Raw genomic sequence first — 11,710 nt, forward strand, 5'->3', positions numbered from 1 at the left:
AGCACGCTTTCCAGCCGCCCAATGCATTTGGCGGGGACCCAACCATGACCATCTCCACGCATGCTGCGTTCCAGGCAGTGAACGACATGTTTGCAGGTGTGATGTGGTAGAGGGGTAGTCAATGGCATACTCATAATGGCACATGGAACAGCAATCGTGTTCTGAAAGAATCGACGCTGCTGGGCTCCCTCTTCTTTGCAAATAGAGTGCTCCATCCTCTCGTCACCCAACCCCTTCCTGAACACACGTCACAGGGCCAGTATCGTCGGCATGGTCCCTATCAGCACCTGCGGAAAGACAGGAGCACGGCGCAGCACGGCCCCAGATCGTGTCTGGGTCCCCTGACGAGGGCGGGTTGTGCATCCGAGAAGACACCCAGATTCTGCCACATACGCCTGCAGAGCATGGGTCATCACTGCTGGATATCCGGCAAGACACGGGGCTCCTCGACCCTGGAGACCAGCTCTCAGCGCATCCTGCTCAGGGAACAGACCTTGGCTTCAACATCTGCGAGGACACCTGCTTCCTGAACTATTCCAATGCATGATGTTGTGTGCCTGTGGCAAGTGCAATCTCAGCTGCAGGGGCACAATGTACAGGTATTTATCAGCCAGGCTCGACCCCGTAACCCAGAGGACTGTGAGTACTATTCTGTCAGACTGGGAGGACTCTGACTGCTCAAACCTTGCCGTACACCATCACTCTCGTTGCCCCACTGACAGCTCCATGTTTGACCTCCCGCCATCGTCGGACGCGCGCGGCAGCATGCTGTGCTCGTCACCAGCGATGGGTTGCCACGCTTACAGCAACCATACCAGTCTCAGAGAGGCACTGGTACAAATCAAATTAATTCGCTTGCAATAATAAAATCAATGCTGCGCTCGTATTGAAGACGTGCCGCTAATCGCGAGGGGACGCTTGGGGTGCTCGAGGGGAGGGTCTCGGACCCTTTGCAGCCTCATGTCCCGCGCTGCCCACCTGCTGAGGCGGGTTGCCTCTCAGATCGTACAGGTGTCGAATACCGTGGGAACTGTCGGCACCCTTATAGAGGTGAAGGCCGGCTGCGCCTGGGCTGCGCCATCCCTTGCCTCCCGCATCCAGCTAAGGGCCCGTGGATTTGCGGCCGCATCTGATGGAGGAAGCAGAGGAACAGGGACTGGATCCGTCCCTCCCACATCGTCGAGAAGCGTAGAGTCCGGGGATCAGGACGAGTGGGGCTCAGCCATCATAACAGGTATGGCTCGCCCAGTGGGGCTGAGGGGTAGGTTTACCCGGGGAGTGAAGCCTGAAGCTCGGCGTTCCTACAAATGCATGTGGCGACATAATGTTGCCAGGATGCTGGTGCGTGCTCAACCGCACAAGCCACCCCGCTCCAGGCTGGGATACGAACATCGACGGCTGCTGATTTTCACCACCCGCCTTCTCCGTTCCCTCTCGTTCAGGCGACTGGGACCGCGCATGGGAGATATTCGAGACCACATACCCGGTGGAGGGCGACGACATGCCTGGCGTGCTGGACATCATGGCCCTGGACTCGGAAGCCGAGGAGAAGGCAGCCCGGCGCCAGCGGGAGCTGGACCTCCAGGTGACTGCGAGGATCGAGTGCACCTGGGGGATCCACTTTGGGGGCTCAACCTGTAACAAGGATTGCATGGAGGATGCGGAACATGCCCAGACAGGATGGACTCCTCAGGAATGATGGCCTTCATCTTACTTCCCTGACCTTGGCTTGGTGGCTCTAATGCCCCTTCCCCCAAACCTCATGATCCCCCTGCAGGAGGAAGCTGCTGCCAGCCACGTGCGTGTTGTTGACCACCTCGGCCGATCGCAGGCCACCGGCAAGCGCAAGACCTCCATCGCGAGGGTCTGGATCTGGGAGGGCCAGGGTGCGCTGGGGAGCTGTGGCGGTCTGGGCACGCGGGATCCGCTTCTCAGAGAGATTGCGTGTCGTGGTGCTTGCCGGACACAGTTTGACCCTGTTCGGGCCTCCATTCCACTTCCTATCTGGCACTTGCTCCATGGGTCCCTTCAGTAGAGCTCAAAGCAGAGTGCATGGGATGTGTGAGCGTCGCATCAGGAAGCTATGCTGCATGGAGTCTAGGTTGCCCGCACCCTCCCCTTCCCCATGCACTGGAAGCTGATGTCGGCCGTTCTCCACACTTTCCTGTTGGCACTTCACCCCATGCCTCACCCCCCAGGGCACATGATGGTGAACAAGCAGCCCTACGACCAGTACTTCAAGACCTTGCCGCGGCGCAACGACGTCATCACACCCTTTGCGGTGACCAACACGCTGGGGTCCTTTGATGTCATGGTCAATGTCATTGGTGGAGGCACGACCGGGCAGTCCCAGGTGTGAGAGGCGGGGCCGGATCTGATGATGCCATTTGCACGTTTGGCATCGCGCCCTTGATAGTGCAGGGTAACCTACAGCACTGCTTGGTTGCTTGCATACCTCCTCCTCCGCAAACCATGCAGGCTGTGCGGCACGGCATTGCCAAGGCGCTGCAGTTTTTTGACCCCGCGCACCGTCCGGAGCTCAAGTCTGCAGGTCTCTTGACGCGCGACGCGCGTGTGGTGGAGAGGAAGAAGCCCGGAAGGTGGGCGGAGTCATCTGAGCTGATGGGTCAAGAGTGTGCGCTGCATGCCGTCTGACGAGGTGCTCTGCCTTCTCCCTGCGGGGATGCATGCAGCGTCATTATTTGTGTCAATCACACTGGACCGTAACTCATACATCCACAGGAAGAAGGCGCGAAAGGCATTCCAGTGGGTCAAGCGATAGGCCCCAGGAGAAGGGGTGCCTACGGATGTGCTTTGGACCCCTCCCCCCTCCCGCATGCGGACCGTGCTGTGAAGCAACCCATATCGACACGAATCGAAGTGAAACCGAGGGGCGATCGGTATTTTCAAGATGCCTGACAAGTGATCGGCTGCACTACTTTGTAGCTTGACCGCGACACGGACCGATATGTCGTCAGCTCTCGCCAGCCTGAGGACCGGGCTGCGTGTGCCTCGTGCAGGCGCCAGCAGCACGTGCAGCTCTCTCGAATGTCGCGACATCATGCGTGCTCCCCTCAATGTGCAGAGGTAGCTTCCAAATAGGTGTCGTCGTCATTGTTAGGGGCGGAGGGAGCATGCGTGCCAAAGTGCCAGATTCTTGGGGTTTCCTGGTAGCCCAAGTCCAATCCCGGCGTGTGGGAGCTGCCGCTCTGCAATTGATCAGCGGCCCAGTTCCATGGTCTTCACCCCTATTCTTCTCAGGATCTCCAGCGCCCCTACCAAGGCTCGGACCGTGTGCCGTACCTCGGCACCCGAGGCTCCTGTGCAGACCAATGGCGCTGCCGCAGATGGCAGTGGACAGCTGCCCATTGCATACTCTCCAGAATGGTTGGCTCTCAGGGAGCACACCAAGGAGGTGGACTCACTGTGAGTTGACTGTTTGCAGACACCCATGCTGCGGGTGGAATTGTTCATGCTGCAGGCGTGCCTCTGGCCTGGAGCACCTGGGTTTGATGATGATGATCGAGGCATATGGTGTACTTTGCGCTTACTCTCTTCCATGGGCAGCCTCCCTCCTCCCACTGACTTGGTATCACTCGCCCCACGCCCGTCCCAGGCACCTGCGGGACCTGCTCATGGATGAGGAGCGCGCCGAGCACTTCTCCCGCGAGCACAATGGCATCTACATGGACTTTAGTCGCCAGACGATGACCGAGACGACGCTGAGGGTGCGCATAGGGATTGTGGAGCGTGAGGGGGGCAGCGGGATCCAGGATCAGCCCCTAATTTTCAAGGAGCGGCAAGCCGTCCTGGCTCTGAGACACAGCAGGCTCACAGTCCCTCACTTCACCCCTCCCTCTTCCACCGCATAGCTGCTCCTGAACCTGGCGGAGCGGGCGGGCCTGAAGGGGAAGATTGCCGACATGTTTGCGGGCAAGCACATCAACCATACCGAGGACAGAGCCGTGCTGCACACCGCCCTCCGCGCCTCGCGCGATGAGGTGAGCGGGTGCTCAGGGAGGAGGATGGCCTGAGAGCGCCTGGGTGCACTGTTGGCAGGGTCGCGAGCGTTGGCTGTACTCGACTGCCAGAATGCTCCCCTCACCCGGTACTGCACACCGCCCTGCAGCAAGTGTTTACGGATGGCAAGGACGTCGTGCCAGACGTTCATGCTGTGTTGGACAGGATCAAGGACTTTTCAGGTGAGTCGCAGGGATCTGTTTTGGGGAGGAACTGGGAGGCCTGCGCAGGAGGGAGGGAGTCCTAGTCCGTGAAGAGTTGACCATGTGCATGTGATCGCATGCAGTCCGAGCCATCTCCCCCAAGTCTGCCCGGGGACATGTCAGCAGACCCCAGCAGGGTCCCCCTCAGCCTCCCGGCATCTCCACCCAGCCCCCTCCCCTTTCCCTACCCAAACCTGCAGAACGCGTGAGGAGTGGGGAGTGGCGGGGCGCCACCGGCAAGAAGCTGAAGGACGTGGTGGCCGTCGGCATCGGCGGCAGCTACCTGGGACCGGCCTTCGTCCACACCGCGCTCTCCTTCGACCACAAGAGCCAGGAGGAGGCTGAGGGCAGGTGCGCCAAGGGGGTCAGGCGTGGAGTGCAGGCTGGGTTCCGGGCCCCCCTCTTCCAGAGCCTCTGTGGCCTGTGACTGATCAGCGTGCCTCCCCTGCGCACCTGCCAGGAAGCTGCGCTTCCTGGCGAACGTGGATCCCGTGGACGTCGCCAAGGCACTGCACGGGCTGCGGGCCGAGACCACGCTGGTCATCGTGGTGTCCAAGACCTTCACCACCACGGAGACCATGCTCAACGCGCGCACCGTCAGGTGCGCGCGTTTGGAGGTTTGGTGCCGGGAGGGCTTGGGTGTGTGTGTTTGGGTGTTCTGCTCAGAAAAGGTACATTCCGAGCATCTTCGGCCCAGACAGAGCAGCACATCTCATCTATGCGGGCGGGCACCGGACCCCAAGCGAGCCCATCGTACCACCATGTGCACCCCGCAGGACATGGCTGAAGGCCGAACTTGGACCGGAGGCAGTGTCCAAACATATGGTCGCGGTCTCCACCAACCTCAAGCTGGTGAAGGAGTTTGGCATCGACACCGAGGTGCGATGGAAAAGGGGGGAATAGGTCGGGGATGGGGAGTGGTCTCGCCAATCAGCTCTGTGCCCTCGGTTGCATGGGCGGGAGGGCGCAGCAAGGGTGTCATTTGCCACCCTGGCGAGGCCTCACTGCCTTGGTTGAGACCTGCGCCGAGTCTGGCATTCACATCCATGCCATCCTCACCCGCACCTCCTCCACCTTCCTTCCCCTTGCCAGAACGCATTTGGGTTCTGGGACTGGGTGGGCGGCCGCTACTCGGTGACGTCTGCGGTGGGCGTCCTGCCCCTGGCACTGCAGTATGGATACGAGGTACGCGGGAGCAGGGAAGCGAGCAGAAGGCATGCAACAGAAACGAGTTTTGACCTGATTTATCGGAAGTGCTGGTGGGTATGAGCAGGATTGCCCGTTGCACATCGCAGCTGTGATGATCCACCATTCCCCTTGCCATGCTGCAGAAAGTGGAGGAGTTCCTGGCGGGGGCTCGGGATGTCGACCAGCACTTCAGGACGGCGCCCTTTGCATCCAACCTGCCGGTCCTCCTGGGCCTGCTCAGGTGGGTACAGCGGGGAGGAAGCTCTTCGCGAGGTGATCCTCGAAGACATGGGCTCTGTGCTACTCAAACCATTGTCTCCTGCCCATGTCCCAATCCTCCCCATTTCCCCTCCCCTTTCCCTCAGCATCTGGAACTCCACCTTCATGAAGAGGTCCTCCATCGCGATCCTGCCCTACTGCCAGGCCCTCGCCAAGTTCCCGGCCCACATTCAGCAGGTGCAGAAATTGGGAGGGTTTGCAGACGGATGGGGGAGTCATTGGTAAAGCGTGCACTCTGCCAATCGCGTGCTGGAAGCCGGCCACTGCGTCGCAGAGCCCGGGGCGCCACATATCGGATGCCCACCTGGCTTCCCTTGTGTACTGACACTCCCTGTAAGACTGCAAGGCATCTCCACCAATTATTGACCTACCCACTTACTGGTCCGCCCCCGCCCAGGTGTCCATGGAGTCCCTCGGCAAGCAGGTGTCTATGGAAGGGGACGCCCTGCCGTTCAAGGCGGGCGAGGTCATCTTTGGCGAGCCTGGCACTAACGGGCAGCATTCCTTTTACCAGCTCATCCACCAGGTGCAGGGGGGGTCTCGTGGTGGGAGGCTTGAGACATGTGTGTCCAACGCACTGCAGTAAGGCATGCCGGCCCTGCTCTTCTTCGGCCGCATAGTAGTAATCCTCAGTGGAGGGCAGTCTGGTGATTGCCTCACCCTCAGCACCATCGCGTCAACCCTCCACACACGCTCCGCAGGGCCGTGTCGTGCCCGCCGAGTTCATCGGCGTGGTGAAGAGCCAGCAGAGCGTGTATCTCAAGGGAGAGCTGGTGAGCAACCACGACGAGCTCATGTGCAACTTCTTCGCCCAAGCCGATGCGCTGGCCATGGGCAAGGAATCAGTGGCGCTGCGGGCCGAGGGCCTTCCCCAGTCCATCATCCCCCACAAAACGTTCAGCGGTGGGTGGTGGCATGCGCATGGGGGGGGGGAGAGTGGAGGGGAGGGGGGGGTGATTTTATTCATGGCGTGGAGGGAAAGGGCTGCAGAGCTTGTCGATGGGAGGTTGCTTGAGGGTGGGCGGCATGTGTGGAGGATCACATGCCTGAGAGATCCAGGCGTGGCGTGCTTGAGTGGCAAAGTCCCTGCAGCACTGATCACCGCCCTCAGCGCACCCTCTGCCTCGCCCATCCCTACATCAACGATCCCCGCTCAATCCACAGGGAACCGCCCCTCCACCTCCCTCCTGCTGCCCGACATGACACCCTTCACCGTGGGCCAGCTGCTGAGCCTCTACGAAAACCGGGTGGCTGTCCAGGGCTTCATCTGGGACATCAATGCCTTTGACCAGTGGGGCGTCGAGCTCGGCAAGGTGGGTCGTGGCGGATGGGCGACGTGGAGTGGCTTACAGAGGGGGATGGCTGGTTGGCTGGCAGGATCAGAAGAGGAGGCCCATGCACGGCAGGCGTAGGATCGAGGTCCCATGGAGGGTGTGAAAGCATCCCGCTGCCCATCGAGCCTGTGGCCTGGGAGGGGGCCGCCATGCAGGCGGGCTGTGCCTGCCACGTCATCGTGAAGCGTACCGGGGTTTGGACTGCACACAGAGCCCACAAAGAGGGTGTCAGAATCGCGCACTGTCCTTTTCCGACTGGGTTGACCTCTTGCAACAGTGCCGTGCTGATTGCAGCTCAAGGCTCCTGATACCTCTCCCTCACAACAAACACCAGGTCCTGGCCTCCAAGGTGAGGACGAAGATGCACGAGGCTCGCACCAAGCTGCGCAAGATCCTGAAGGAGGACGGCTTCAACCCCTCCTCACGCAAGATGATCAACAGGTGCATGGTTGACCACTGGGAAGGACCTAGTGCTCGTCCCTTCCAACAAGTATGCCTGGCACTCTCCTACCAAGCATGATACTCCTGCTGCCCATCCAATCCCTTGTAGGTATCTGGAGGGCAAGGCCCAGCTGCTGTACCCTGAGCCGAGGGATGTGTTCCCCTGCGAACTCATCCACAGCGAGGCGTGCGTGGCGCCCTGGGACAAGCATGAAAGTGAGGCTGAGGATTGATCTGGCGATGGGAGTTCGTGTATCGCCTTGTGGACTGGATGTCTGGCTCTCTGTCTCAACTTCCTGGCATGCACATGAAAGCACAGCGCCAATATTAAAAAGTTAAAAACAACCAGATCTAGTCATGACTATGCTCGCTTCTCAAGGGAAAGGACTGCATGCATGCTCAGGTGCCGGGCACACCGGGGGCTCCCGGACCGGGCTGTGAGCCAGGCGCCCCTGGAATCGGGTTGGGCACAGATGGCGGGCCGGGCTCGTGGCCCGGAAGGCTCCCGGGTTGTGGTTCATTGGGACCGGGTGCGGTGATGGGGGGAAGGCCAGGCTCATGGGCGGGGATGCTGCGCGGCTGAGGCTCGGGGGTTGGGGGTGGCGTCGTGATGGGTGGCTGCTCGCTCCTCACCCGGACCGCATGCAGACGGCGGGCAGATATCCTGCAGGGCATGGGTGAATGGGCTGAAAGATTTGTTCAGCATGACATGGTGTAAGTGGGCGCATGCTGCGGATCAGGGACTCCATCGTACCGTCGAGGGACTGCATGACGCACATGGCAACGATGCCGGGACGGTGGGAGAACGGTGGCCGTCAGGCCTGCATGAAATGCTTGGGACAACATGATGGCGTGTGGATCAGGAAATGCAATGAAACCTAGCAAAATTTTGCCTGCATGTTGAGATTCCAGCGAGGGATGCAGCAACCTTGAGAGGTAGCTACCCCGAAGTATCCCGGCAGGGCACGATTCACCAGATACGTTTGAATTCGCATAGCCGGTGCCGTCCGCTGGCTCAACACACTGAGGACCATGACTCCCGCCTATTGAGCACATTACATGCTACCGTCCAAATGATTTGCCTTTTCTTGCTTCTTGTAGACTCTGTGCCGGATACTTGGTCAATGAAATGAGGCCAGACGCAGACCAGACAGGGCTCGCGACTGGCATGCAGCATGCTGCAACATGATTCTTGTACTTCCATCTCTGAGAGTGGGCCGTGGCAAGCCCGTCGCTCAGGATGACTTGTGGCTGAAGAGGTCGGGCAGGGAGGAGATGGCGACGAATAGCTTCTTGAAGCTCTTCTCCAGCTTGCCTGGGGATATCGTGTACGCAGGGCGGTTCATGCGATTGCCTCAACATCAAAGGACACGTGCCGAGGATGTGCGGTGCACGCCCCTTCCACCAGGTGCCGAGCCCTTGCAGCACCTTATCTTGCGCACCCCTCCTGCCAGACTCACTTGGGCTGCTACGCATGTTCTCCCTCAGGGCGGCCGAGAACTCGTCCAGGCGCTCGCGATTCTCCTGCAGCCATTTGATGTACGCCAGCAGGTGCGGGTTGTCCTGCGGGCAGGAGGGCGCACGCTGGGCTTATGGGCGCAGGGCGTCGGCATGTGCTCTAGCACGGCATGGCAACGCTGTCCCCGCTCTCCCCGTACATCGCAGCGGCCTCACCCCCGGCAGCAGATCCCGCAGCTTGCTGATGAAGTGCTCCGTGTCCTCGTTGGCCGTCTTGAGGCCATCCCAGGCCGCGGAGGCATACAGGACGTACAGGGCGCCCTTCCAGATCTTGTCCTTGTGCTGCTTGCAGATGTCGTCGGTGCAGTCGCCTGTGAACAGCATCGGGTCCCAATGCAGAGGTGTGAGAGGTTTACTGCCATCGATACCAACATCTGCATCACCTCCATCATGCGCGCCCCACACATGACTTCCCTCCCTGCGCACCAAACACGTCCTGCAGGTAGTTGTTGTACTGCTTGGCCACCCGCTGAACGTCTGTGGGTGTGGGGACACCAAATACAGCGCCGGCGCCCGCCGAGGCCGTGGCGCCCGCCGAGGCCGTAGCGGCGACAGGACTCGAAGGGCCCGCCTTTGTAATGGGGCTCGCCGGACCCGCTGTGGCGGCGGCGTTGGCCGATGCTGTCGCAGCGTTGGTCACGACAGTCCAGCCCAGGTAGGAACTGCGCACAGTGCGAATGGAGTACGGAGAGGCAGTGAGGGCAGGAGCTGCGGCACACCCAGAAGTCTGGTCTCAGCTGCTGTCACGCAGGGTTTTCTGTGTACTATTTCGCAAACATCCAAGGGGCCTGACCTCTCGGTCCCGGGCGCACCTGGTGGCAGGGGACTTGACCACGTTCATCTGGAGGGCGGCGGGTGGCGGGGGCCCGTTCGAGGCCGTCACAAGGGGCCTCTCCATCATTGGAGTGGTGGCCTCCTGGGAAGGGGCTTCGGCAGCTTCACCTGCCTGTAAGGGGGTGGGGTAGGTCAGATGGTCCCGACCTGGATGGGGAAGGGATGTGACACCATCCCATGCTGGTTCCTGGTCACCTTTCACCGCCGCAGGAGCACAGGTGATTGGAGGGCGCGTCTGCAATCCCATGAAAAATGTACACCCAGACCCAAGACCTGACCACTCTCGAAACATCAGGCATGTGCCACCCACCTCCTGCATGCCACAGAGGGTCAGGGCCCAGCCATTAAGGGCAATTTGACGGGTGGTGGAGTTTTCCAGGGGATCCTCCACCTGCAGGATCCAGGTGCCCTCGCTGCCGCCGTCGGAGGCATCCTTGCCGTCGCCATCCTCGAACATGAAACCCAGACGCTGGGTTGGGATGTAGGAGTCCGTGAAGGGGGCATCGCTCTGTTGCAAATAACAAAGGGGGATGGTTAGAGGAGCGTTAGTGCAGTTGAAGGCAGATCGTGCCCATTCAGTGTGCAGTAGCCCTCATGACAAGTACAAATCATGATGAGTCTGTGGCATTGGCCATTCTGGCCCACTGAACGTCCAAGACCCTCCACCCTCGAGATCGACGCTCTACAGCGCCGTCCCAACGCCAGCTCTTTCGCTTGATTTACGTCTTCCAATCTTCCCCTGGGTCTCTTCATTCCACAACCCGCCTCCGCCCACCTCGGCACTGGAGAGGCCGCTTGTGGCACTGTCGTTGAACGTGGTCTTCCTCAGGATGCTTCCGGCGCCGCCCACACCACCTTGTTTCAGGACAATGGTACGACTACTGGTGGGGAGGGACTCTGCGCTCACGATGGGAGGCTCCGCCGTGAGGGTGACCTGTGCGGAGGAAAGGGGGGTGCTTGCTTTCCACATGCCCATGGTGAGACTGCCCCTCCGTGCTCGGGGGGGGATTCCCATGGGCATTGCAGACAATCTCGTGGACTCTATGCTGAGGCAGACGACAGACTTGTAATCTCATCCAGCCATATGTTAAACAATCCGTCAAGCAACGCATTCCCACCTTCAATGAAGCCACATCCGGGTGGGCGATGGACAGAGTGACGGACAGGTCATCGACCGTGAATGCATCCTTGACCACGAGGTAGTCCCGTGCCACTCCGGTGACCGTGTCAATGCGCCCTGGCGACTTGTACGTGCGACAGTCCTGCAAAGAATGGGGATAAAGTTAGTTTAGCATCTCAAGCGCAGAGTATCATGTGCTCAACGAGATCCTACGGACGAGCCACCAATGTTCCGCTGAGCTCGTCAGCGGGGACAAGATTCCGCTCCCTCCACACGAAAAGATTGCACGGACCAGATCGAGGGCGATTCCAGAACTCAAAGTCAGGAGTACTACTCCTAATGTAAGGATAATACTCTGCCGCGACATACTGAAGCGACCAGTGCAATGTCGAGGTCGTCGTCAGTAGTGGGCAGTTAGTCGTGCCCAGTGGTCTTCTCCCTGGGTTGTGGGTGTGCAAGCCAGTCCGAACCAGGATCAGTGATATTCACAGGTGAATTGTGTACACTCTGAAGCCGTGCTGCTCAGTGTCGACTTTTGGGTGGGACCCAGCGACGCTCTCGAAAAACAGACTGCCTCGACGCTCACGACCACCTGGTGGTGACATTTCGGGGGGCACGGCGACTCCTTGTCACGCACAGCACGAGTGCCGAGCAGCGAATCCAGGAACGTGTGGAACCAGTTTACGACTCGACACGGCTAAAACATCCTGTTCTAGAGGATCTTATGGGTGTCACGTATGCCTGATCGCCCTCAGTGATCCCCCGCCCCCAGT

At 60.1% G+C, this 11,710-nt stretch overlaps 3 protein-coding genes across 3 annotated transcripts in view; 2 read left to right on the forward strand and 1 right to left on the reverse strand.

Moving 5' to 3' along the window:
* F751_2399 (30S ribosomal protein S9) overlaps positions 1-2,782 on the forward strand; it is a gene marked incomplete at both ends in the record, with an annotated part of 7,104 nt that extends 4,322 nt beyond the window's left edge. Inside the window, 6 exons of the mRNA XM_011399268.1 lie at positions 15-96; positions 1,443-1,585; positions 1,778-1,886; positions 2,199-2,353; positions 2,479-2,600; positions 2,743-2,782. Coding sequence (XP_011397570.1) covers positions 15-96; positions 1,443-1,585; positions 1,778-1,886; positions 2,199-2,353; positions 2,479-2,600; positions 2,743-2,782 — 651 coding nt within the window. The remainder of the gene's footprint in view (positions 1-14; positions 97-1,442; positions 1,586-1,777; positions 1,887-2,198; positions 2,354-2,478; positions 2,601-2,742) is intronic.
* A 453-nt stretch (positions 2,783-3,235) lies between these two features.
* F751_2400 (Glucose-6-phosphate isomerase, cytosolic) lies at positions 3,236-7,698 on the forward strand (the record flags this gene model as incomplete). Its single annotated transcript, XM_011399269.1, has 15 exons — positions 3,236-3,426; positions 3,617-3,728; positions 3,873-4,001; positions 4,130-4,202; positions 4,424-4,574; positions 4,684-4,824; positions 5,000-5,102; positions 5,316-5,408; positions 5,555-5,652; positions 5,777-5,867; positions 6,088-6,216; positions 6,392-6,593; positions 6,855-7,003; positions 7,359-7,465; positions 7,575-7,698. 15 exons carry the CDS (start codon positions 3,236-3,238, stop codon positions 7,696-7,698), a joined length of 1,893 nt encoding a protein of 630 aa, XP_011397571.1.
* A 1,002-nt stretch (positions 7,699-8,700) lies between these two features.
* F751_2401 (hypothetical protein) lies at positions 8,701-11,304 on the reverse strand (the record flags this gene model as incomplete). The annotated part of the gene is made up of 9 exons (XM_011399270.1): positions 8,701-8,780; positions 8,926-9,028; positions 9,140-9,294; positions 9,410-9,645; positions 9,796-9,929; positions 10,128-10,325; positions 10,593-10,751; positions 10,936-11,079; positions 11,272-11,304. 9 exons carry the CDS (start codon positions 11,302-11,304, stop codon positions 8,701-8,703), a joined length of 1,242 nt encoding a protein of 413 aa, XP_011397572.1.
* Positions 11,305-11,710: the final 406 nt, after the last annotated feature.

The sequence above is a fragment of the Auxenochlorella protothecoides genome (assembly GCF_000733215.1).
Source record: "Auxenochlorella protothecoides strain 0710 unplaced genomic scaffold scaffold22, whole genome shotgun sequence".
NCBI lineage: Eukaryota > Viridiplantae > Chlorophyta > Trebouxiophyceae > Chlorellales > Chlorellaceae > Auxenochlorella > Auxenochlorella protothecoides.